Source organism: Terrapene carolina, unplaced genomic scaffold (genome assembly GCF_002925995.2).
Source record: "Terrapene carolina triunguis isolate 2854851 unplaced genomic scaffold, T_m_triunguis-2.0 Scaffold395, whole genome shotgun sequence".
NCBI classification, from domain to species: domain Eukaryota; kingdom Metazoa; phylum Chordata; order Testudines; family Emydidae; genus Terrapene; species Terrapene triunguis.
The window spans coordinates 1,065,470-1,090,099 of NW_020664746.1; the positions used below are offsets into that span (position 1 = coordinate 1,065,470).

At 50.3% G+C, this 24,630-nt stretch overlaps 1 protein-coding gene across 1 annotated transcript; it reads right to left on the minus strand.

Annotated features, from left to right (window-relative positions):
• Positions 1–215: 215 nt before the first annotated feature.
• SH3TC2 (SH3 domain and tetratricopeptide repeats 2) lies at positions 216–23,871 on the minus strand. The gene is made up of 18 exons (XM_026658054.1): positions 23,804–23,871; positions 22,468–22,587; positions 20,855–20,959; positions 19,891–20,036; positions 18,721–18,826; positions 17,948–18,091; positions 17,611–17,812; positions 16,749–16,822; positions 15,600–15,795; positions 12,643–12,779; positions 11,097–11,138; positions 9,285–10,994; positions 8,974–9,154; positions 6,372–6,522; positions 4,067–4,189; positions 3,128–3,278; positions 2,217–2,413; positions 216–1,995 (listed from the first exon to the last, which is right to left on the minus strand). Exons 1-18 carry the CDS (start codon positions 23,856–23,858, stop codon positions 1,804–1,806), a joined length of 4,032 nt encoding a protein of 1,343 aa, XP_026513839.1. The 5' UTR covers positions 23,859–23,871; the 3' UTR covers positions 216–1,803.
• Positions 23,872–24,630: the final 759 nt, after the last annotated feature.

The window sequence follows — 24,630 nt, forward strand, 5'->3', positions numbered from 1 at the left end:
CACACACACATATATATACATATATATAAAAAAAATATATAGTCTTTTGTCTGGTGAAAAAAATTTCCCTGGAACCTAACCCCCTCCTCCCCCCTTTACATTAATTCTTATGGGGAAATTGGATTCGCTTAACATTGTTTCGCTTAAAGTCGCATTTTTCAGGAACATAACTACAACGTTAAGCGAAGAGTTACTGTATTGCCAGGTGCTAGGTGTTCAGTAGCACTGTGCGTACTTGGCACTTGCCTACCTGCTTGTTCCGTTGCCACTCTCTAAAGTGTCTTTCTACATCTCCAGCACCCAGTGCAGCTCAAAGCGTCACAGTGTGCCCTGTCCTACTGACCTAACAAAATACAGAGAGGCTAACTGTTACTGCAGGCAACAGTTACTGCTGCTGCTCCTTGTGCAATGCGACGTTGGTTACTTTTCTGCAACATCCAGGCCAAAATCTGACTGTCCCTGTGCACAGGGGCTGAGGACAGGGAGAAAGAGCTGGGCAGAGAGAAGAGCCTCTTCCACCCCCTCTTCCCAGAAGGCACCAATATTAAGACAGACCTAGTGTAGTCTCTTGGGAGATAGTCTGGGTTCCCATCTTACATATCGGTGCAGCACAGCCCCTAGGAGGCAAGGCCAATGTGGCTGAGGGGATGGCCCTGGCTCATCATCCCTGTGCACCTGCTGTGGTATGACTGGGGATGCATGTTGCAGCTTTGCACAAAGTGACAGCAAGGGCTGCAGCTTAGCAATCTCCTCACCTGTGCAGGGAGAAGGCCGACGCATGGGCTCCTCCCTCTTCCCATTCATGCTGCAAAGCCAGAATCCTGTCCTACCCTTTGCCTGTGGCTTTCGGGAGGACAGTTCCTCCCTCCTGCATGGGAAAATGCCTCCTATTTACTGTCCCCAGATAGGGGCTGGACTAGCTGTCGGAACATACATCTTGCCTTCCTCTCACTAGAAGGAGTTGGTGGCGCTTTGTAGGAGGGATGCCTTATAATGGACCCTGTGTGCTTGTGACATCTATGTAGCTCATCTGTCCCCTCACAGGAGACAGACCGAACAGAAAATACAGAAATAAATAATACAATTGCTATCGGACACGTTAAAATACCCCTGGAATTATAGCTAAAGTTCCCACCGATGGCCCCAGGGGCCATTTGCTCAGCCCAAGTCTGTAGGGCTGCAGGTGGGAAGGGCGTATTCTCTGAGATGAATGAGCATCAGACTGATGACCATACACAACATTTTCCCACCATTGGGATCAGTTTCAGCACTCGTCCCTTCAGATCAGCTGCGTTCTTGGAGTGCCATCTAGTGGCCACTTCCATAACCTCCATCATGTGCATTCCCAAACACTGGACTTTGGTTCCATCCTAGCTCAGGCTGATAACTGAGTTGCCACTTATACCCACGTATACTGCATGTGCTCTACCCAGGCAGTGAGTCTGGTTTGGAAGCGGGTATAAACGGTACGGTGGTGGTGGTGTCTCCTACTTATGTGCTTTGCTGTTAATGCTAACTGACCAGGCTGGGATGATGATTTCGTCCGGTTTCCAGGTGACCCAAGAGCAAAGCCTGCGAGTAAGCTCAGCGCAAGGTGTCTCGTCCCAAACAGCTGGTCTTTCCGTCTGAATGTTTGACGTGCGAGGATAACCTGGTTCGGGAACAGGCCGGGGCGCAGGACTATATGCGTGCTGTTTGCTGTTGCTCTGAAGGCACATGGCCACCCTTCAGCAATGAGGTAAGAAGATAACTTGGTTTGGCTGTTTCCTGTGTTGGAGCATGTGGGTCCCATGAGGTGGCTTCTCAGACAACATGTCCTCCTTCGCTCAGCCACCTGGCCCGATATGTAGCACACCAGTCCGGGCCCTTGTGCCACAGGGGAGCATTGTCTATGAGAGCCAGCTTGGCATGAATGGTGCCCTGGAGCTTCTGGTCTCCCAGCTCAGTGGCAGCAGCCAGGGCCAACAGGAAATAGGCAGCGGCATCGTGTTCATCCTAACCACACGGGACAAGGGAAAACATGAGGGACTGGTTTGAACTGAAGTGCCCAGTGCTGGAACTGGGCCAGGGCCCAGTCCCTGGATCTCTGACTACACTGACGTGGGACCCCCCCGTTCTAGCAGCTGAATTCCAGGATAGGCATAGGGATACTCTAGCAGCTACTCCAGCAAGACCATTATATTCAGCACTGCACACCATGGAAAGACGCTTCTCACCTTCAGTTTGTGCAGGGTCAGGTTGCCAAGGCGGCAGTAAACCTTGGAATAGTACATGGCCTCTTCCGCACATTGCAGCACTGGAGAGCACAGGGCAAGTGTCTTCAGATAGCAGTCCTCTGCCATCTCATACATCTGCAGGAAATAGTACACCGTAGCCAGGCGGTGAAATGCAACCAGCTCTTGCAACTGATCTCCTGGAAAAAGATATAATGATACTGCAGCCAGCTATAAATCATTCCCATTCCTGGACAACTGAGCATGGAGCCCACAGACCCTGAGGAATTCTGGAATGGGTATGCTTCACAGTCAGGGGAAGCGTGGACATCTGTGAATGAGGGGCTGGGTGAGAATGGACATGAAGATGGTCCAGTGGAGACATGGCCATCAACAGGATCATTGTCACCATCGGCACAGGTTAACAGGGGATTACTGCCTCTGTGTATATAATTCAATATATAATTCTCTGGGTATGCACGGGCTCTTTCAACACAGGCTGCAGCTAAGAGCTGTATATTGGCATTGGCAGAAGCAATTCTTGCCCAGGTAAGCTACTTCCATGCAGGGTGGTGAGGAGTCCCATTGGGGAAAGAAGAACCAGGGCAGTGAGGTATCATCACATTACAACCACCCTGAATATCTCAGGCTCTGGGAAAACAACCGTCTCCCCCACGATAGTGCGGGAGAGCCGGGCATTCCATGAGACTATCAGCCGGGGCCCCAGCCATGTGCTTAAAGAAGACTTTACCCGAGACAGTAAAAGACCATCCAGAGCCTTCATTAAACTAGGAGCTTACCTTCCTGGCCAATACATTCAGACAGACTTTTCTCTCTTCCCCCCCACCCACTCACTCTGGAAAAGACATGGGGACAGGCAACTCCGTCTGATGCCTGGGGACCGAACCACTCACCTATGCTGCTGCTGAGCCTGGCTGCCAGCGTGGCAAATTCTAGGGCCTTCTCGTAGCCCTGCAGCCCAATGTGCAGCTCTGCCAGCTTATTCAACAGCCGCAGCTCTGTCCTGGTGGCCTTCAGTTTCCTGGCCAAAGGCACAGCACCTCCCTGGGGAGAGAGGGGACAATAGCCCACAGACATCTTGGGCAGTTCCAGTTCAAACCCTGCACTGCACAGAGTAGCCCCAAGGTGCCAGCTAGAGAGGAAGGATGGTGCAGGGGTCAGGGCATGAGCCTGGGACTATAGAAAGCCAGGTTCATTTCCCTGCTCTGCCACAGAGACCCGGTGTGACCTGGGCAAGTTGCTAAGTCTCTCTGCCTCAGCCCTTACGCACAGGAGTTAATAACACTTGCCTACCTCTCAGGGGAAAGCCCTTGCACATGCTATAGTAGCAGGAGCTGTGTAATAACCATAAATGGCTTCTGCCCTCAGCCCAACATACTTGGCACGTTCTGTCCTTGGCTGTTTGCCCTGCCATGAAGCATCCCTACAGCCCACGCACTTTCCACCAGCCGGTGCCCGGCAAGCCTCAGAACTCAGTTCTCCTGGGTACATTGTAATTCTGTGTAAAGACAACCACGGTTTCTCGGTATATCCTGTGAGCTTCCAGGGAAGCAGCAGCTCAGGCTTCCTAGGAAACCCTGTCCCGTCTCGCAGCTGAGCTCTTACTGAGGCAGAGGTGTCTGGGCTTCAGAGCCGGGTTACCTGATGCATTGTCCCGTCTTTGCTCTCTCATGCTCGGACACATCCCACCTCCCCACCAACATCTTCCCCTTTCAGCTTCTCTGTTGCCCTTTCTGAATGACTTCACCAAACATGCCGCTCCGTTGGAGATCTCGCTGTGGCCGTTTGCACAGCAGGGTCACACTGATGCCAATGCTTTGTGGGGCAGGTACCCTGTAATAGTCCACTGCTTGGTGCCTGTTTCGGTTGCCATTGAAAAAGATATCCCCAGCCTCTTCATACAGGTCCATAGCCAAGAACAACTCCCCTGGTTTCAGTGCAGTCTGTATGGCTGCCTGGAAGGAGAAGGACTCAGGGTGAGAGCCTGAAAGAGAGAGCCTGTGAGAGCACCACATTCACACTCTGCATGATTTTTTCACTATAACAATAAGAAGTCTTCAGAGCTGAGTATATGCATAATTTGCATTTTCAGTTGCAGCAGCTACGCATGCAATTAGGAGACCAACCGGTCATTTGCATTTGGATGCACAGTTACTGCTATGCATGCACAGCTAGCATATGTCAGTGACATGCGTGCAGTTTTGACATTAGAACCGGAACATAAATTGCCATGCAGCGGTGATGTGCCAGACTGACATCCCTGGAAACCAAAGACATCCGAGTATTATTCCTCGGAAGAGGAACAGAGCAGTCAGTGACTGGGCAAGCTTTCCCCAGATGCTGCCCTGCCGCTGGGCTTCAGCCATGACTTGGTGGAACTACCTTGAAGGGTGCTGAGGGAATCAAAATCTAGAGGGGAAAGACCAGCTGAGCCAAATGTATGGCTGGAGAGAGCGTGTGGAGGTGTCTGGGCTACATTGACATCAGTGGGGCAGCACCCACTTGCTTCAATGATGAATTTGGCTACAAGGTCCTATTTAGGCCATCTCCCAGCCAGTGCAGGATTGTTCCTTATTGTATGTTTAATATTATAAATAAGCTTCCCTCAGACTGGGAGAGCTGCACAGTTGGGAATTGCTGCCTGATATTCAGCCTATACTTCCCCTTCCTTAATGAGAGGTCACTCTCCACTGCTCATTAAACCCGTGGCCTCCCTGCTGAAACCACCAGCCAGGGTATGAATTATTACCATTGATGATGGTGCCATTGATCTGCCTGCTGTGAACACTTGACCATCAGGAAGTAGGCTGAGGCCACCCATTCATTACACACAGGTCAATGAGCAGCCATCTGATACTGACAACTTCCAGTCACTACTGCCTAGATTCATGCTGGTGACATAAAGGTGAATGTCTCTCTCCTCTGTTACTAGCACTAAGCCCCGTGCCAGCCAGTCCCACCAGTTTAAAGGGTTTCTGATGCTGTGCATCCAGGCTGTTGCTTTACTGCACATCCTAGCAGCAGATCACACCATTAGCAACCCTCTGCTCTGCTTAGTCTGGGGCTGATGGGAGGAGCACCCTCTTTAAAGGAGATTGCTTCCCACAATCAATGTTTCCACCGGAGATTATGGGCTGTTTTTCCCCTTTACTATTCAAATGCTAGAATCATAGAAATTAGAGATGGACAGAAACTACTAGATCATGCTGTCCAGTCCACCCCGTTGGCAAGATAGGGTTATTCCCTATTCTACATGGTCTAACGCTTTGTCCTGCCTGTTCTTAATCCTAAACAATGGGGCTTCCACCACTTCCCTTCGGATATTGCTCTTTAGTCTATACGGCTTTCAATGGGATTTGGGCACCTAACCCGACAATCCCTCTGAAAATCCCAGTTTCTATTCTCATATGCTGAATCCAATGCCTTTCACTCAGGAGGTCACCAAACCCCAGTGGTTGGAGGGAGAGGCTGTGCATGCAACAACTGCTATTCCATACACACCAGTGTGCTCACTTCTCCTTCAGTTGGTGGTTTGCCAGTTAACAGTGAGGTAGGGTGACCAGACAGCAAGTGTGAAAAATCGGGACAGGGGGTGGGTGGTAATAGGTTCCTATAGACCAGGGGTCGGCAACCTTTCAGAAGTGGCGTGCCGAGTCTTCATTTATTCACTCTAATTTAAGGTTTCGCGTGCCAGGAATACATTTTAACGTTTTTAGAAGGTCTCTTTCTATAAGTCTATAATATATAACTAAACTATTGTTGTATGTAAAGTAAATAAGGTTTTTAAAATGTTTAAGAAGCTTCATTTAAAATTAAATGAAAATGCAGAGCCCCCCGGACCGGTGGCCAGGACAGGGGCAGTGTGAGTGCCACTGAAAATCAGCTCACGTGCCGCCTTCGGCACGCGTGCCATAGGTTGCCTACCCCTGCTATAGAAGAAAATGCCCCCAATATCGGGACTGTCCCTATAAAATAGGGACATCTGGTCACCCTACAGTGAGGGGACCCTCTGCATGGTTGTGATCTTCTTGCCGAAGACACTCCTAGGAAATGGGTGGCTGGATGATCGGTAGCCATGCCTATAGATTAATAGCAAAGAGCTGCCATGGCAAACTCTTCCAGCCACCCACACCCTACCTGGAAGTACATTTCCACCAGCTCATCCTCTTGCAGGAGATAATAGAGCCTCCCAGCCTGCAGCCAGGCCTGAGCCGCTTTGGCTGTCTCCCCCAGGTCAATGAAGATCCTTAAGCTCTGTTTGGTGCAGTCCAGAGACCGTCTCAGGGACCTGTAGGGTTAACAAGTGATCAGTCATTACAGAGAAACCGTAAAACCGCAGCTCGGCAAAACATCCTGCATTCTTTCCCCCTTTGTCACAGCCCCATGTGGACCACCTTCCTTTCGGCCCCCTTGCACTAATCCCAAAAGTTACTCCTGTGCAGAGCAAATCACTGCTGCACACAGTGGCATAGTCCAACTACACGAGCCATGAGCACTTACACACATCAGCCCTGCAGTCAGCAACATTTGGTTCCCCAAACACATCTCTCTCCCATTCACTCCAGCTAAAGGGGAACTTCCACTAGCACCATACCAGGGCCTAGCTCCTCTTTCCAGGCCACTAGGGGGCAAACTGACAAGCACTTGAGCGTGTCATTTTTCATCCAGCAGGGGGCAGTGGCATGCAGGCGTACCAGCACAGTATGGCAGCTCTGCCTCTTTGTTTGTTGTCCTTGGGGCTCCGAGACTCCAGCTGTCCTTTTAGTTCAGGGAGGGAACGGTTCACAGGACAGGTGTCTGCTTCCTCCATTCCTTCCCCCTCAGCTCACTGTGACCTCGCATGGGCAAGTTAATATCCAAATTACTGCATGACCACATGCCTGGCCAATTAAATGTTCCACAGAGATTGGTGCTAACTCAGTGATACACGTTTGCCTTTAAAAAGCGAAATACTACAGTTGTCTGTCAAACTCTACACACCTCTCTGTCCCCTCTGGCCTCATCTGTTCAAGAGATAAAGAGGTGACTTGATTACAGAGTATAATACCTTCCTGGGGAGAAAACAGTGGGTATTAAAGGGCTCTTTAATCTAGTGGATTAAACAACAAGAACCAATGTCTGGAAGCTGAAATCAGACAAATTCAAATTAGAAATAAGGTGCTAATTTTGAACAGGGAGGGTAATTCACCATTGGAACAAACTACCAAGGGAAGTGGTGGATTCTCCATCGCTTGATGTCTCCAAACGAAGACTGGGTGTCTTTCTGGAAACTCTGTTTTAATCAACACCAAGTTATTGAGCTCAATCGAGGGGTAACGGTGAAATTCTCTGGTCTGTGATACACAGGAGGTCAGACGGGCCCTGATCTAATGGTCCTTGACAGCCTTCAAATCTATGCCTCAAGAAATAGAACCCCTGCAGAGTCACCCAAGGAACAGGTATTTGATAATGGGCTCTTTGATCTAGCAGACCAAGTTTCAGCGCAATTTTGACAGATTCTTACTGGAAATAAGGTGTAAATTTTTAACCGCTAGGGTCATTAACCATTGGAACAACTTACCAAGGGTTGTGATGGGTTCTCCATCAATGGCAATTTTTTAAATCAACATTGGATGTTTCTCCTAAGAAATATGCTGTTGTTCATCAGGAACGATTTGGGGGAAGTTCTCTAGCCTGTGTTATACAGGAGGTCAGACTAGCTGATCACAATAGGCTCTTCTGGCCTAGGAATCTATTAATCTGTCTGTGCATCGAGGGGCACTGGAAGCCAGGTATTTCCCCTAGGAGGTGTTTCCCCCTAGAATTTGGACCCTCCGTTGATTTGATAGAGCTCTGAGCCTATTGATCTCTGTGGCACCATGCAAGACCCATCAGATTTTTGCTGAACGGTATTTAGAGTGTCAGAGGCTGAATTCCTACTGTGGTTAGGGACAGCGACTAAGTCCTAAAAAAAAGAAGTGCTGGAACATACTCCCAATACTTCTGGTACTATCACTCAGTAATGGAAGTACTGGAGCACCAAAAGAAAAAGAAAAAAACAGTGCCCAACAGCGTTCTGGAGTGTCCAGCACAACTCGAGCCCTGGTTAGGGAACCCCTTTCGGTTGACACTGAGCCAAATTCCACTCTAGCATGAGTCCAATGGAGTCAGCAGAGTTACAGAAGGGGTGGATCTGACCCAGAGCCAGTTCAGTTGGTTATAACTCACCTGTTTGTACTAAGCTCTCTTTATTGCATAAGATGCTCCTATCACAGCCTCTTGAGGAGATGCTTATTAAAATTTTCACTCTGTATCCTGTGTGCCAGGTCAGAGCAAGGCTGCCAGCTCTTACAACCTCAGGCAATATGCAAGAGATAAGGCACTGTGTGCATTTCCATGTGCTTCAAATATCAGGAACCACTACCTGTTTTAAATCCTATTGCATAATGGTCACCATTAAAATTTCAACATTTGCCAAGTTACCATATGGTTGTATCTGTAATTAAACCATTTCCCCCTTTACTTACAATATGAGATATCGGCAGAGATGGTGTAGTAAAAGCTGGCAAATGTTGCCTTTTCCATTACTTTTGCTGATAGAGTGAGAGGCACAGTAAATGCTATGACACACATATAATTGCTCCTTCTTCATGGCCCACTGGAGACCCTGCCCTGTACATCTGAGTGGAAGCTGTTGGTCTTAAGCAGAGACTCCCAACCAGCAACCTCTGCAATGGGTATGGCCATGGGACTGACTTACTTGGGTATGTCTAGAGTCTGGTAGAGCCGGCTGAGGGTCTGCAGGACTTTCCCTTCTATCTCTCTGTCCCGAAGCTGCTGTGCCAGGGATACCCAGTGCTCATGGTAGGTAATGCAGGCCCCAAGATTTGGGGATACTTTGCTGTAGAAATGGCAGAGGGACTCAGTGATATGAAGCTGACCTGTATGGTATGGGGAGGGGGTACGATTAAATGGGGTACATTAGAGATCTAAGAAGATGCAGCAGAAAGGCATGTACCTTCTCTGTATACTCTCCTCCTCCCCCAACAAAACCCTAATTAATATACTCACTCTTCACATTGTGTGACTTCAGGGCAAACACCAGTGCCAGCTCATAACAGAGTTTGCTGTCTTCTATCCTGTGCCTGCTCACCATGGCCTGTGCCAGCCACAGCAGGACCTGCACCAGCTCTATCTCTGCATCTTCCCCACCCTGGAGTTCAATGTACAGTCGAACAGACTGGAGGAAGTAGCTCTCTGCCAGCTGGGTCGCCCTGCACGAGAGAGTCAGGTGTCCAAGGTTGGCCAGGGCAATAGCCTGGTTCCGCCTGTTGCCAGTCTCCTTGGCTTTGTTTAAGGCCCATAGGTAATTTTCTGCTGCCTTCTTCACCTGTCCTTCTTCTTTGAGGGCGATGGCCAGGAGGTTGTGAACTGCCCCATCCTGAGTAACACTGTCTGTCTCGCGCAGAGAATGCAGGAGCCGCAACATGATCTCCCTAGACTTAGCCGGCTGGCTGGCCAGAACATACATCCACCCCAAGCAGAGGGAAGATTCGAAGGCCTCTTCCTCACTCATCAGCCTGCCAAGGGCTACAGCTCTGGCCGAGTAATAAAGTGCTCCATCTAACATGCCATGCTGGAGGTACATTTTGGACAAGACAGAACACAAGATCTTCTGCATGGACACATCTCCACTCTCATGGGAGAAGTTCAGTGCATGCCTGAGATATAGGCAAGCAATTGCTGGGATGCTGCTCCTGCCCAGCTGGCTTCCCAAGAGCTTGGAGATATTTTGGAGGACTAAGCCAGTTCTCCATATGGGTGTCGGTGCCCCCTTTATGCCACTGGGAACAAACAGCCTGGTGGAAGCCAACGTGATGTACGGCAAGTACTTCTTGTCATAGAGGTAGCTCAGGATAGGGGTGGTGTCCAAGCATGTGGCACTGGAGTCCTGGCTGGAGAAGCAGGTAGAGAGGAACTGAAGGCGCTCCACAAAGGGCAGGACCTCGTCATATTTGCCCAACTGCAGGAAAAGCTTGACAACAAGAAAGCAGGCCCGGGCCTCCAAGGGGGCATTGCCCACGACGATGGCTTCCCTCAGGACGTACTTCACAACCTCCAACTCGTTCTCGGAGCTGAAACAGTGTCCAGGCAAGCAGGCCAGCAGGGCCACCGCTTTCCCCAGCATGGAGGAGAACTTGTGCCTCATCTTCTGCTTCAGGTAGATGGCGGCAAGGTTCACATGCAGTGAAGCCAGTAGGGGCAGGTCATCAAACCCCTTGTCCATGACACTCATGGCTTCTTCAAAATAAACCCGGGCCTGGGAGAACTTTACCCTCTTGATGCACATTCTGCCCAGAAGGAAACAGAGCCTGGTATGAGCCCAGCCTAGGTGAGTCCTCTTGGCACAGTTTCTGGAGGTCTCAAGGTACAAGACCAGTTTGTCCTCATCGGAGAAGCCATAAAAAGTGGAGCGGAGGAAGGAAAAGGAGAGGTCATAGAAGCTTTGGAAAGGGGCCACATAGCACCCTTGGTTAAGGAAGGTCAGTATGGGGTCAAAGACTTCAGAGTCCTCCATGTGCCCAGCGTTCAGGTCAATAAAGAACTTGGGGTCATCGAGGTCATCTGGCTCCCGCAGAAGAAATTCTTCCAGGGCAGTGGGGGGTGCTTCGCCCTCCGGGCTAGACTGCTCTGAGTCACTAGGTGTGGACAGGCCGTTTGCAGCAGCTTCCCCAAAGGTCTTGAACAGCTGGACATCCTTACACCCCTGGAGAGCAGCCTCTGAAAGGGACATATAGACCACAGAGAAATGTTTCCCCACATGGAGATTCCTCCTCCAAATCCCGCGGAACAGAGTACATCTCCCCATTCACATGTACTCACCAGATGGCCCTCCTGGGAACGTGGCTGTGGGTTCGAAACCAGCTACATGGCCAACAGAAATAAAACATGGTCAGTGCTAGCAGCCAGAGGCAAGTGCTGTAACTGCAAAACCTGTCCTGGCAGGGTTCCGCTGCCCTCTCTCCAGGATGCTGAATCTTGGCTAAACTATGGTGTTCTGACTCAATGGAGTGGATTTATTTCTATATTCATACTCCATATTCGGCTAGAATTTCAATTCCCTGCCCCACATCCTGAAGGGCCGGGATCAAAGCAAGAACATGGAGAACAGTTCCCAAATGCTGGACCGTAGCAGGGTTTTTTTGATTGGGTATTGGCAACATCACACCCACACAGGAAACGAGAGGGTCTCATCTTTTGTGGCTCAAGATCTTATCAATGCCATCTCTCCCTGATACTGAGGCACTCCAGGGAGCAAATTGCTAGTGGAGGGGGCGGGGGCTAATGTACTTTCTGGGGATCAAGCCTGTCTTCACTCTCATTATGTGTGCAACACCCTCACCCCTAGAGGCTTGCTATTAGGGGACACACATGCTTTCACACTCCTTTTCGCATACTCTGGACATGGCAGGTGATGCATTTAAGGGTAATTGCCTTGTGTGTGCAGAAAAGTGTCCTTTAAAGCACAAAGCTAGAAGGCAAGAGAGTTTATAATGCTGCAGCTCTCTTGCCTCCCATCTGAAGTGCTTTACAGACATTAATGGATTAAACCTCCCAAACCGTGGTAGAGGTAGCTAAATATTCTTATCCCCATTTTTTAGATGGAGGAACTGAGGCTGCAAGGTTAGGTATCTTGCCAAAAGATCACCCAACAAGCATTGGGAATAGAACCTGGGAATCCTGGCTCCCAGCTCCCTGCTCTAGCAAGATGTCGCTTCTGTTCACTTTAGCCATTTAACCATCTCAGAATCCCACCGCAAGCCCAGAAATGCTGGGCTAGAGAACAGAAGTGGGGGCGTCTCTGCTCACACACATTGTGTTTCCCACTTGACAAGAAAATCCTTTGAATTCTTTTTGCCTCTCAACATTTAGTCCTTTTGAAAGGGCTTCACTAATTCGTTCAATCCCGGCAGGCTGGGCCCATCTCCCAAAGGAGCTGCCTCAAACCATGAAAAGGTCATTTACTATGGGCTACGGTGCAGCATTAGCACCTACACGCAGGTTACCCAAGGCCGGGACCAGTTAAGTGCAGCAACCTCTACTGGTGAGTTACAGTTTAGGGCTAGGATGACCCTGCCTGAACCAGTCCTGGAATCAGATGAGGGAAGCACTCTCCCAAGTTACAGGTTGTGTTAGCAAGGCCCAGCTCTCATAGGTCCTGAAGCAGGTAGGTCTGGATGGAGACCTCCCTATAACTCCTAGGATTTGACCAAGACATGGCCCCTCCTGCACGCACTTAGCACCTCATTTCCCCCTTGAAAGTCTGAATGTGGGTATAAGACAGGGAGCTTGCTAGAGACTGACAGATTGGCCCCCGTGTAAGGAGAGACAGGATTGCAGCACCAAGGAGGCATCTGGGGGCACTCACCAAGCCTGTACACAGAGGTGATGTCTGTGTGGGCCAGGTCCTCGAGGAGGCCGGCGTAGTGCTGCTCGCTGCCATTGCCCGGGAGGAGGAGAAGGGAGGATTTCTCTTCTTCACTTAGAAACACTGAACACTTTCCCCTGTGTTTGGGGCACAAAGCAGTGGGAATTAGCCAGTGCAGGTCTCCCATGCCACCCGCTTCTAATCCCCCCACCCCCGCCACAGCTCTACCACGGGGCAGAGAAAGGGCTCCCAACCCCTCCACCACCATCAGAGCTCTGTCATGGATGGATACAGGAGCCCAGCTCCCCTCCCCCATCAGAGCGCTGCCATGGGAACACAACAGGGCTCTCGGCCTTGCTTGCCTCCCATCCTTAGGCAAATCCTGCCAGTGGAGCTTGTCCTGGAGCTGAGGCAGGGCTGCCAAGCCCACCTCCAGCAGTGCTCCACCACGAACTGGTGGCAGGGAGCCCTGGTCCTGAGCTGCATCCAGGAGAGGAGGCCAGGCTCTGAATAACCCCACCTTTATAGGGTTACCATACGTCCTCTTTTTCCCGGACATGTCCGGCTTTTCGGCAGTCAAACCCCCGTCCGGGGGGAATTGCCAAAAAGCCGAACATGTCCGGGAAAATGGCAGCTCTGCTCCTCCCCGACTCTTTGGCTCTGTTTAAGAGCCGGGCTGCCCGAGCGCTACCGGCTTCGGGCAGCCCCCGTGCCTCCAGACCCTGCGCCCCCGGCTGGGCGCTTCCCCTCCTGGGCTCCAGCTGCGCTGGGGAAGCGCCGGCTGGGGGCGCAGGGTCTGAGGGCTGCCCGGCAAACCCTGAAGCCGGTAGCACTGGGGCAGCCCTTTCCCCCTGGCTGGGAGTGGAAGGGAGGAGGGGGCGGAGTTAGGGTGGAGAAGGGGCGGAGTTGGGGCGGGGCTGGGGGTGGGGAAATGGGCGGGGCCAGGGCCCGTGGAGGGTCCTCTTTTTTTATTTATGACATATGGTAACCCTACCACCTTATTGCACCACGTCCCAGGTGAAGGCCAAGCAGCTGGAGTGGAGGTAGGGGATGCCAGTCTGGCTACGCAGCAGAACTGGGCTCACGGAAGGAGATGGGCTCCCTCTGCCCTGCCCACATCCAGGAGTGCTGTGCTGGGGTGCATAGGCAGACTCCTCCCAACCCCCAACACATACCCAGGGTGAGGGGCAAAAAGCCTTATAGAGGAAAGGAAGCTCCACTGTAAGAATGCTTTCACCAGCCAGGAGTGAGAACAGAGGCAAAGGGAAGGATCTGATTTTGAACAGGAGTGTGGCCCTTTACAGAGGAAGGAAAATCTGCCCTAAGTGAGACGAGAACCTCTGCAGAATATAAGCGATCAGCAGGCCTGGAGCGTACACCTACACTGGAGGTGTAATTTCCAGCTCAGGTAGAGGTCCGTGCACTTGCTTTGACTGAGCTAGCGTGCTAGAAACGGTAGTGGAGGTGTGGCGGGAGGGGCTAGCCACCCGCAAAGGTACCTGGGATCTCAGACAGGACAACAATGGCACCCCCTTGGCTGCACGACTGAACACAGCTGCAGAAGCCCAAGGCTATGTTTGTGCAATCTCCCTCTCTCATGTACGGGGCAACTAGGGGTATGAGGCACAGGCGTCATACCCAGTCAGGCCAATGGGGCCGCATGTGGAGGACAAATTCTCTGCCCGAGGCTTGCAGTTTGGGGGGGGGCAACACCTCCCCCTGCCCTCTCCCCAATCTACACCCATGGTATGAGGCACTCCATTTAGCACTTTTATGTGTGTTTTTAATAGGGCTTTTATTATTTGCCTCCGGGAGCCACTTCTGGAGTAGCAAAAAACATGCGGTCTGGCTTCCTCACAGGACTTCCACCAACTAGGCAAAGAAAGCCACAAGGAGACAAGATCTTGAGTTATCCCACCCCCAGAAATGGCTGCCTGAGGCATCGGAAAGCCTGTGAAAAACAGACCCAAATGCTAATTCTATGAACCTGCAGCCCCTGTAGCGGTATCTCTAGTTGGAGCCTACGTCCGACAGAGCCCACTGCCAAGGGCTGTACGGGGTAAGGGGGTTGCTGCCTGCCTCATCTGGTGGCTCTTGCCTTTTCCTTTTGATGGTGTTGGAGCGGGTGTTTACTGTCACTCAGCATGGAGCTGTGACAAAGTGGCTGCATTCTCCTGGAGAAAAGAACTCTCTTGAGCGCTCTCTTCTGCCTCCTTCGGGGCTCATTGTGTATCGCCATAAGAGGAACCTGCAGCCTCTTTGACAACGCTACCTGGCCATTAAACATTTACAACTGATAAAGCGTGGAAAGGAGCCAATTGTTGTGTGACACTAAAATGGGGAGGAGGAGCAGCACACAAGTGTAACTATAAAACAAACCGGAGCCTAGAATAGTACCTGTTCTTAGCAGGCACGAACAGCCAGTCTGAGAACTACCTGAGACAAGGGAAAAGTGACAGCTGACATACCTTGCCACATTTCAAGTGGCTAATGTGGAATGCAGCACCACTCAGGTTTGGCCTGTCTGCCCCTCTGGAGGTGGAAGGGCAGCTGGGTGGCGCTGTAACCCCGTGCACCAGGCTGCAACACCACTCGGTTTGGAGTCCTCTCAAACAGGGTTACTGGGTCCCTTCCCTCCCCCCCCACCCAGGGTGGTCCTGAATGTGGGAAATGTTCCCTTCAACTGGGACCAGGGGCTTGAGGGGGCTCAAAGCAGGACAGTCCCGTGACACCCAGGACTGTGAGGAGGTCTGAGCTAAGTCTGTTCTAAGTAGAGACTCCTTCAGTCTGTTTATTGTTTGGAGGGAGAACCTGGTTTCTGAGCACACCTGGGATGGAATCTAGACGTGGCCCCTGCAAGAAAACCGGGATTTCTGCACATACCTGGAATGGCTCTAAGTCAGCCCTTCCCTCCCTCCTTTCCCAGGAGTTTGTCTGGAATGTAGCAACATACTTACAGAGGTTCACAAGTCTCTGCCGCTATGTGTTTGCTCTGGACAAAGCCAATGGTCCCACTGCTTGTGGATTTCCCCACAAACCACTGCAGTCCTGGTATAAGAAAACCAACAACCTCTATGCTGTCTCCCTTGGAGAAACTCAGTTCATCCCATCCTCTCCCTCTGTGATCCTCTGTGGCCGTGCACCGCCCCTTGCCTGAGAAACAAAGGGAAACAATCTGATTTCAGTGGGTTGGCCCAATTGCTAAGCATATTTGGACCTTCCCTCGTTGGAAGTGGGGTGGCCAATAAGAGATCATGCTTATGCAGTGGATGAAAACAGGATCCCGTTGTCCCTGATTGATTTGCTCCTCTTTGTGGTTTCTGCGAAGGTGCTTGTGATATCAGGGAGAGGGAGGATTAAGCAATAAAAGCAGATCAGACGCCTGATGGACAAAGACCAAAATCCTTGCAAATAACCCCAATAATGAAGATTGGTGGGGGAAATTAAATGCATGGTGCTCTGCATCATACTGCTCACAGCAGAACTGACTCTGCATAGAACAGAGTTTGCCAGAGATGTGTGTGAATGTTTCATGGTCTGACTTGCAGGTAGGCATGTACTTGCACCCAGTTATGTGTCTAATTTGTATATGCAGTTACCATAACGAAGAGGAGGCAAATGCCCAGAACTGACTGTGTGCAAACTCACTCACTCAGTTGCTGTATGGTGTTGCAGGGATTGCAGGCATAAGTTTAGTGTGCTCTGGCGTGTGCACTTCTGTGTTTCTAATTGTTTAAAATTCAGGCCCTACAGGACCAAAGGAAACAGAGGCACTAGAGAGAAAAGAGAATAAAAGAAATGTGGAAAAGGGGGGAAAGAATATAAGAGGATGCTGCAGGCTGTTGGCAGCTCTTTCTGCCCTAGGCTGTTAAGGTCAGCCTTTCAAAGCACATACTGTCTCAAGGTCCCATGCAGACTACTGGAGAACCTGAAGATGCTGTTTTTCTCTCCTCTGTTGCTTCTTGTAACTCAAGTGTCACTCTTGGAGCAAGAGAGATGTGCCTTGTGCATCTGTGGGAGAGGCCCTTCCATAGCTGAACCCAGCGTTGTAAGGGCCATGGTGGCCTCATGTTGGAAAGATTGCGTTATTAAAAAGGTGTACACACCAATTGGCTGAGAGGTTGACCCGCTGATCTCCTTGGAGATGCTGCAGTTCATTGGATTGTTCTTCAGAAACCACCTAAACAGAGGAAACCCTGGGTAAACACATCAGTTCTCTCTGAGAATGGTTCACTTGATAAATGTTAGTGTTCTCAGGCCACCAGCCACATTGTCAAGGAGAAGGTCAGATGGGTACCAAAAGTGCTCTGGGACCCTTAGGTAGCAGGAGCTCACATGGCACATGTCCAGTGCTGCCAATCCACTAACCCTGCTGGGCATGCCATATTGCTAGGGGGTAGTATGTAAGAAGCGCAGGTACAGGCATCTGAGTGACCCTTGTGTAGCACATAAAATGCCACCCACTTAAAAGCATGATGAATTTCACAGGCTGTGGAGGGGAGTTTCATTGAACAAGTACAATGGTTGCTGAGAGTGATGCCCATGTCACGACGGCTTAGCCAGGTATCTGTCATGAGGGACCATAATATTAACAGTAATTCCTCAACAGCCAGCCACTGGGGCAGCCTTCAACTTCAGCCAACTTTACGTAAACCTTGGGCTGTGCTTTTCCTCCCAGTTACACCAGCATAAATCAAGAGTAAGTCCACTGAAGTCAAAGGACCAACATCAGTATAAAAGCAGAGTGAGACCAGAATTAAACCCTTGATCTTACAAATATGCTGAAATTCTAGACCACTACTGTTCAGGCACAAAGGGCTGCCCATCACTCTCAGCGATAAGAGTACTCGCGTACCCTGGATTTGGTGCTGCCCTGGCAAAAGGGACCCTGAATGTGCCATGATCAGGAACAAACATTGGGTGGGCAGCACGGCCCCTTGGGTAGAACATCACGGCCAGTGTACTTACTGGTAAAATGGGTGGGACAGTGGCTCTATGGCTGCCACAGCCACCAGGCCTCGCTGACCTGTCGATAAGGACATCCCTTCCCATTTCGATTCTTTCCCAATGTCCTTCACGTGGACTAGCTCGTTCTCGCGGAGCTTTAAGCTTTCCTCTCCCCCCTCCATGGGTGGAAGCACATTGAGCACTGCTCTGGAAAAGAAGTGACCTGCAAACAGAAGTAGGGAAGCAATTAGCAGTGTTCCTTATATACCCACACGATCTGGAACCCAGAATGGCTCTGCACCCTCTAAACCACAATCCTGCTGGGATGCTGGTCCCCAGATGGGCAGTTGCTTCTCACCTTCCTGGAGTAGCAGACCCAGGTACATGGTGGCCAAGTGATCTTCATCTACAGTAATTCTGATCTCAGTATCCTCCACCAAAGAACAGTTCAGCCAGTACCCATGGTCAAAGAGAAGATGCTCCAAACAGCAAGCCACATACCCTTATAAACCGAAGAAAGAACACAGTCTAAACACACTCCTTTTCCATATACTCCTAGTCTGTAAAAGGACAAAGTCCTGTTTCTGCCATCCATCAGAGCAGCTGTTTGCAATCAGTGCAGCAACAGCCGCTTTGGTGATGATATTGTCCATCCTTATCAGTGATTCCCAGTTCCATTGTATGCAATGAAGGGGTTAGCAGATATGGACTCAGGGTCTCTTGCACTTAGGGTGACCAGATGAGAGGAAGAAAATATCGGGACACCGGGGGGGAGGAAGGGGGAAAAAAAAAAAAATGCAGGCAGAGCAAAATATCGGGACAAATTGCGTCCTGACCAGAGATCGGTCGGGACGCAGGAGAAACAGCTAAAAATCGGGACGGTCCCGATTTTATCGGGACATCTGGTCGCCCTAGCTGGGTACCATGCTACATATTTCTCCTACACCATTCTTGTTCATTAAGCTTTCCACCCTGTTAGCCAATGGCATCCCTGGCATGGCTTAATGCCTACTCACAGGCTTTCTGTGGCATGGGGCAGTTGAGGATCTGATTCAACCTCCGCACTTACTGACTACCCCTCTCCCTAGCTTGGTGTGATGAGTGCCAAAGCCTAAATACCTAAATACCTACCTAAAGCCAAATATGTGGAAAACTTCCAGATTTCTTCTATGGTCTTGAAGGTGAGGAGGAACTGATCCTTCTGGGCCCGGATACAGACCAGCCTAGCTGACAGCTCCTACAGAGAGAAGATAGGACAAGGATGTGAGAAGGCCCTGGGGTTCAGCTGGAACTTCTGCCCTGGCAGCCATGCTATGAGGGAAGGACAAAAGGGGTGACCATGGTACATTTCATGTTTGCTAATAACAGAAGGGCCTAGAACTGTGATTCAGAACCAGGATTCTGATGTGCTCCAACCTGGAGCTCTGGGACTCTGCGTTCGTGGCCAGGGTTACAGGCAGGGCTTTGCTGCCTACTGGAGGCTGTGCCAGTTGGGTCCTTCCAAAAGGAAGGACTAAATCTCTTCAGTTTTTCCCTCCTTATCATCGCTGATGGTCTTTGATGCAGCAGACTGAGTGGGAGGGAATTAGCTCTCTCCCCACAAAATCCTTTCCTAACCTTATTGCACACACCAGTACACTTCTGCTTATGAAATGCAGATATCTGTATTGTTCAATGGGGGTGGGAGGGCAGTGTTTAATCAAGACAGAGGTACCTCCCAAACTACTGCTCAGCTGGATTTAAGGGGTGTAAGAAATCCTTCCCTCCTGTGACTTGATCCAAGGGACCCTCTGATTCTGAGAGCTGTAGATCTGCCTCTTGAGGTAAAGAGACTTTCCCTTGTCACCAGCAGTTGTACTCATTTCTTCTTCCAGACCTCCAGCCTCTGAGCAGCTGAGACCACCAAAGAGATATCAGCAAAGAGCATGGTGGTACTACTATGAGACTTGAAGAACTGAGGCAGAAGGATAGACCAGGCCAATGAACATTAATACATAGCATCTTTTTAAATTTAGTCTTACAACATCCCGACATCTTCCGTGAACCTTGGCTGACACAAAATGAAAGGGAATTGCGCTATCTCTAAAGTGGTTACCATCCATCTATCTGCATAGGCTAACGTTCAGTGGGGTTTTGGCCCCCAATTCCCTCAGACACCTTTGAAAACCTCACAACTCTTTGGCTGCCTCTAGCACCCACCACTCTCCTATCACCATGTGGTTCCCATCCAGTCAAGGTGCATGTGAGCAGTTCGCCTTCCACCGTGTCTTGCTCTTGCATGCACACACCTGGGACTCTCACCTTGAAAATATCACAGACATCCTTGTCATCATTTTCCAGGGCCCACAGCTTCTTCCTTGCTGCCTCCTGCAGCTGGGAGTTGACACACTGAGAAGCGCGACTCTCAACAGAGAACACGAGCGCAATCTCTTTAAAATGAAACACGGCTGATTAAAGAAGAGCAACTGTTACATAAAGAAGAATAAAAGCCAATAACCCAAGCACCAGCATCCCACCTGGCCATGTTGGGCACTGACCTCACCCTTAGACCGAACATTAGTCTAGTGGGGTTGGGTTAGAGGACAAGCCAGATGAGTTTGGAAGGCTCATCCTCATGGACTGTCATCCACATGCAAAACCATCACATGACTGTGTGTTACAGTCTGACTGGCTGACTCTGCAGAGGACAGGCTCCAGGACTGGAACATCAGAGCACTGCAGCTCAGGACTGAGATGCATTGGCTTAGCTGTGTGGAATAGCAAAAGGTGCAGTTGCAGAGCTGCAGACCCTACAGTGAGGCTTGCTGGCTGAGCTGTGTGGGAGAAGCTTGCACAATGCCTGCCTGCACTGGCTTTGCTCCATCTGCTGCTCTCATTCTTTCACTTTTATGAACTTCCCTTAACCCTAATGGGGATTACCTACAGCCTGTAAGGGTGATTAGGCACTGTAAAGAAGGAGGAAGGTATTAAGGTACGGGACATGGCGACATCTGACCAGCCTAGCTGTGTCCTGCTATGACACCTGGCATTAAAGCCGCCTGGCACAGAGTTTGCTCCCCCATGCCCCACCCATGCCTCTGACCCTCAATTAGCTACATTGCTTAAATAACACAGGTCAGACCAGAGCTCACCCCAAGTAGTTTCTCTGGATGCTAATATTAAAGAGTAAAAACTGGTGGGCTGGGAAGATCCATTTGGTCAGTGGGTCAGTCTTTGCTACATACTATCATTAGAAACACTGACCATGGACAAGACAATATCTTACCAGTTGGAAATCCTTCCCCTACAGCCAATGACACGGACTCGGTCTCCAGCGGGCTCTCTGCTACCTGTGCAGGCTGATCGCCTGGACCCAGCTGCCTGGGGTTACCTAACAAGACATCACGGAGACAGAAGGGCGGTTGCCAGTTTTCACACAGGAGATACAGTAAATTCTACCTTACAAAACGCTCTTAAAACAAATGTAGTGGGTTACACACTGTCTCTTATACACCTCTACCTCGATATAACGCTGTCCTCAGGAGCCAAAAACTTTTACCGCGTTATAGGTGAAACCGCATTATATCGAACTTGCTTTGATCCACCGGAATACGCAGCCCCGCCCCCCTGGAGCACTGCTTTACCGCGTTATATCAGAATTCGTGTTATATCAGGTCGCGTTATATCGGGGTAGAGGTGTATCACCCTGACTCACGAATGAAAGAGAGAGACAGAAAGATTAGTGGGATTATTGTGTTCTTAACGACCCTCACCATGGAACATCCCTTAATGACTGTCTGGTTTTGCCCAGTACAGGAGTAGTACTGAGCTGTGGTGCTTTTCCCTTCTTGCTTTCAAGTCAGACCCTGATCTGGGCAGTAACATGAGCCTGTAAAAGCCACATCTTGGGGGATCCCGCAGTTATTACTTTTCTTCAATGCAGGAGGCTCAGTAATTTGCATAATTCCTTTCTCATCATCTTGCCAGTCAAAATGAGATTTTCCTAACTGCTGGCTCAGGCCAGCATCTGAAAATCAAGCCTCATTCTTTCTGCTTCACACATCATCAACCATGGCCATAAAGATTCTGGAATTGGAACTTTAGCCGGCAATTACATTAATGATGCCTGAAGTGCATTAAAATCCAGCTTGCTCTTCCACAGCTGCATTGGCTCTGCAGGGATAACAGGATTAAAACCCAGTTTTTGTCAGTAAGCCGATATGACTTGTAAGATGTCTGTGCACCAAGAGATGAGAGACTGTAACAATGCAGCTGCTTTTGTAAGTCACTTTTCTGACCATAACTGTTCTCTAATGTTCTTTTTATTTAGTCAGCTTTGCCAGTTTGTAAAATAAACTGCCATTTGCACATGGAATTATAAACCATATTTATAGTTAGCAGTAGAAAAGACAGCCCCAGGCTGCTCATTTAGTGAGCTTTGCTTACAGGCAGAAGCCCCTATCTAAATGTCTATATTTCACTTTACATCTGAGGAACTCAACGCACTTTACAAAGGAGTGTAAGTAGCAATATCCCTATTCCCCAGATGGGGAAACTGAGGCACGGGTGAAGTGACTTGCCCAATGCCAGGAAATAAGTCAGTGGCAGAGCCTGAAATAGACTCTAAGTCTCCTGACTCCTGTGTAATGCCCTATCTGCTAGACCACACTGCCTCAAAGACTAGGGCTTGACTAGTGTTCATTTCACAAGTCCCTCCCCCATGTCACTTTTTCTTTCCTTTCTCCACACTTAATGCTCTTATTGCTGTTATAACAAGGACAGCCTTATCTCCGACCCAGTGTGGCCAGTAGCCCTGCAGGAGGCTGTTTGGCACCAATATTGCAGTGTCCATCTCACTGTGACCCAGTGGGATGTTCCCCTTTTCCAGTTTTCAGGTACCTGATGCCATGGTCTCCTCCGGGAAACATTTTTCTTGAGGCTCAGCTGTGTAGTTCTGCAGACTGGACCAAGTGGGCAGAAGTCCGGCTGGGGTGGGAGAACAGGAATCCGGCTCTTCACCTGAAGAACACATGGTGCAGACAGAGCAGATCAGACACAGAGTAGGGTACTCTTGGCCATGGGACCCAGCTGGAATGGTACATCAACAAAAATGAAGGGCAGTGCTTCCAGAGTGTTGCATCTACTCACACTGCTGCTGCCGCGGGTTTCCCAAACAGCCCTGGCGGGACATCGCTGGGGACATTTGTCTCAGACGGGCTCAGCAGCGAAGCGTGGACGACTGGGGGACAGGCTTGCCTCACCAGTGTTTATTTTTATTCCTGCTGCCTCGGAAAAGGAACTAGGAGCGCTTTGGTTACATGAATTGAAACTGGTTGTCGGGTTTCGTGGCAATTCCCGACAGTGACTCATTCACCCCCCTCAGCTGAGATGATATTTTGTAACGTCTAACAGCAGGTCTCCTGAGCGAATCCCAACCCCGGGCTGAACGCCTCCTCCAGCAACGGGTGCAAGAGAACAATGGGCCAGGTTTGTAACTCAGCTACCGCAGTGCAAATTCACAGGGATTCTGCTGCTGTGGACTCACTCCAGATTTACGCCAGAGTAGCTGACATCAGGATCTGGCCCTCCTCTCTTTCCAGGAGAGAGAGAACCCAGCGATTCAGAGAAGTTACAGCCCGGGGGGAAACCATCCCTATTAGATCATCCAGCCAGTCTTCATGCCACCTCAGGACTCCTCCCTACAGTACATTCTCCAGCATGTTAGCTCTGCCAGATCAGGTCACCAGGCCTGACAGCACCAAGACAAAGGGGCCTGCCACGTGCATTCAGACCTAAAAAGGCAAACACCATGAGATGATGCTGTCTGCAAGCCCTACTATTGCCCCGAGGAGCCGTCAGTCAGGAGGCAGAAGTGGAGGCAGAGGATTGCTGAAGGTTTCTCAGGGAAACCTGGAAGAAAGTTCCGCACAAGCAAACTGAATGACTCCTTCCTTCCCCTCCCTGATGGCACAGCTGGTTTCTGCAGAATGCTCTCACTGCATGTCAAAGGCAGAAGGCACCGGCAAGCCAGTGGTAAGGGAAAGGGAGGGAAAGAGCGAGAACAGCAGCTATCCCTGTGCATGGGTGAACAGTCTGACAGAGCCAGACCTGAACACGAGGACCTTTCCCGGCAAGTCTGGCAGAGCTGTGAGATATAAGGCTAAAAGACTCACAGCTCAGCATTGTACAGTATCTAGGAGAATGCAGGGGGCTGATATCCTTACAGACAGCTTACCTGTGCACCATAATGAAAGATCCCTTTGCAAAGGGGCACCAAAGCAGCAGCCCATGTGTCCACCATCCCACCCAGGCCCGAGGCCGGCAGGTCGTCCCTTCTCACGGCCTTGGGGTGAGTCCGGTGCTACCCAGCCCTGCAATGGCGCTCCGGCCCCACTGGCACTGGGACTCAGACTCTCAATGCACAATGCATCTTTTGATGGCTGCTGGGCATCTGCGAGGCGGGGGGTGGGGCTGGGCCCGTCTCCCAGGCCGGTGCAGCTGCGGCTGCCCACTGTCAGCTCTGTGATTCCAGTGGGTTCGTTTCTCTCTCTGTCTTTTCAGATCATATCTTGAATGCCATGCAGTACATTCCTGGCATTCCAGGCTTCAGCGAGTGGTGGAGGAAATCCACATGTAGGCTTTGGTTGGGGTTCTCCTGGAAGCCATCTGGACCCCCCTCTTCTGCTGTCCTGCCTCATCTTAGACATACACCCTCTCTGCACTGACACTGAATTCCCCTCCATCCCTGCCTGCAAAAGCCAACCCTGCATCTGACTCTTTCACAAGCACCTCTCACCTGCAGTAATAATATTGCTGTGGCTTCTCTAGCATCCTCCATCCGGGGATCACTTTGCAACCTTTGATGAATTAAGCCTCACAACCGCCGTGTGGATTAGGAAAGTATTATTCTCCCCATTCCACAGATGGGGAAACTGAGGCCCAAAGAGGAAAATGACTCGCCCAAGGTCACACAGAGTTCATGGCAGAGCCAGGCATTAAACTCTTATTGCCCAGTCCTTAATTCTTGTCACAGGCCTATCTTTGAGATGCACTATAAATGCA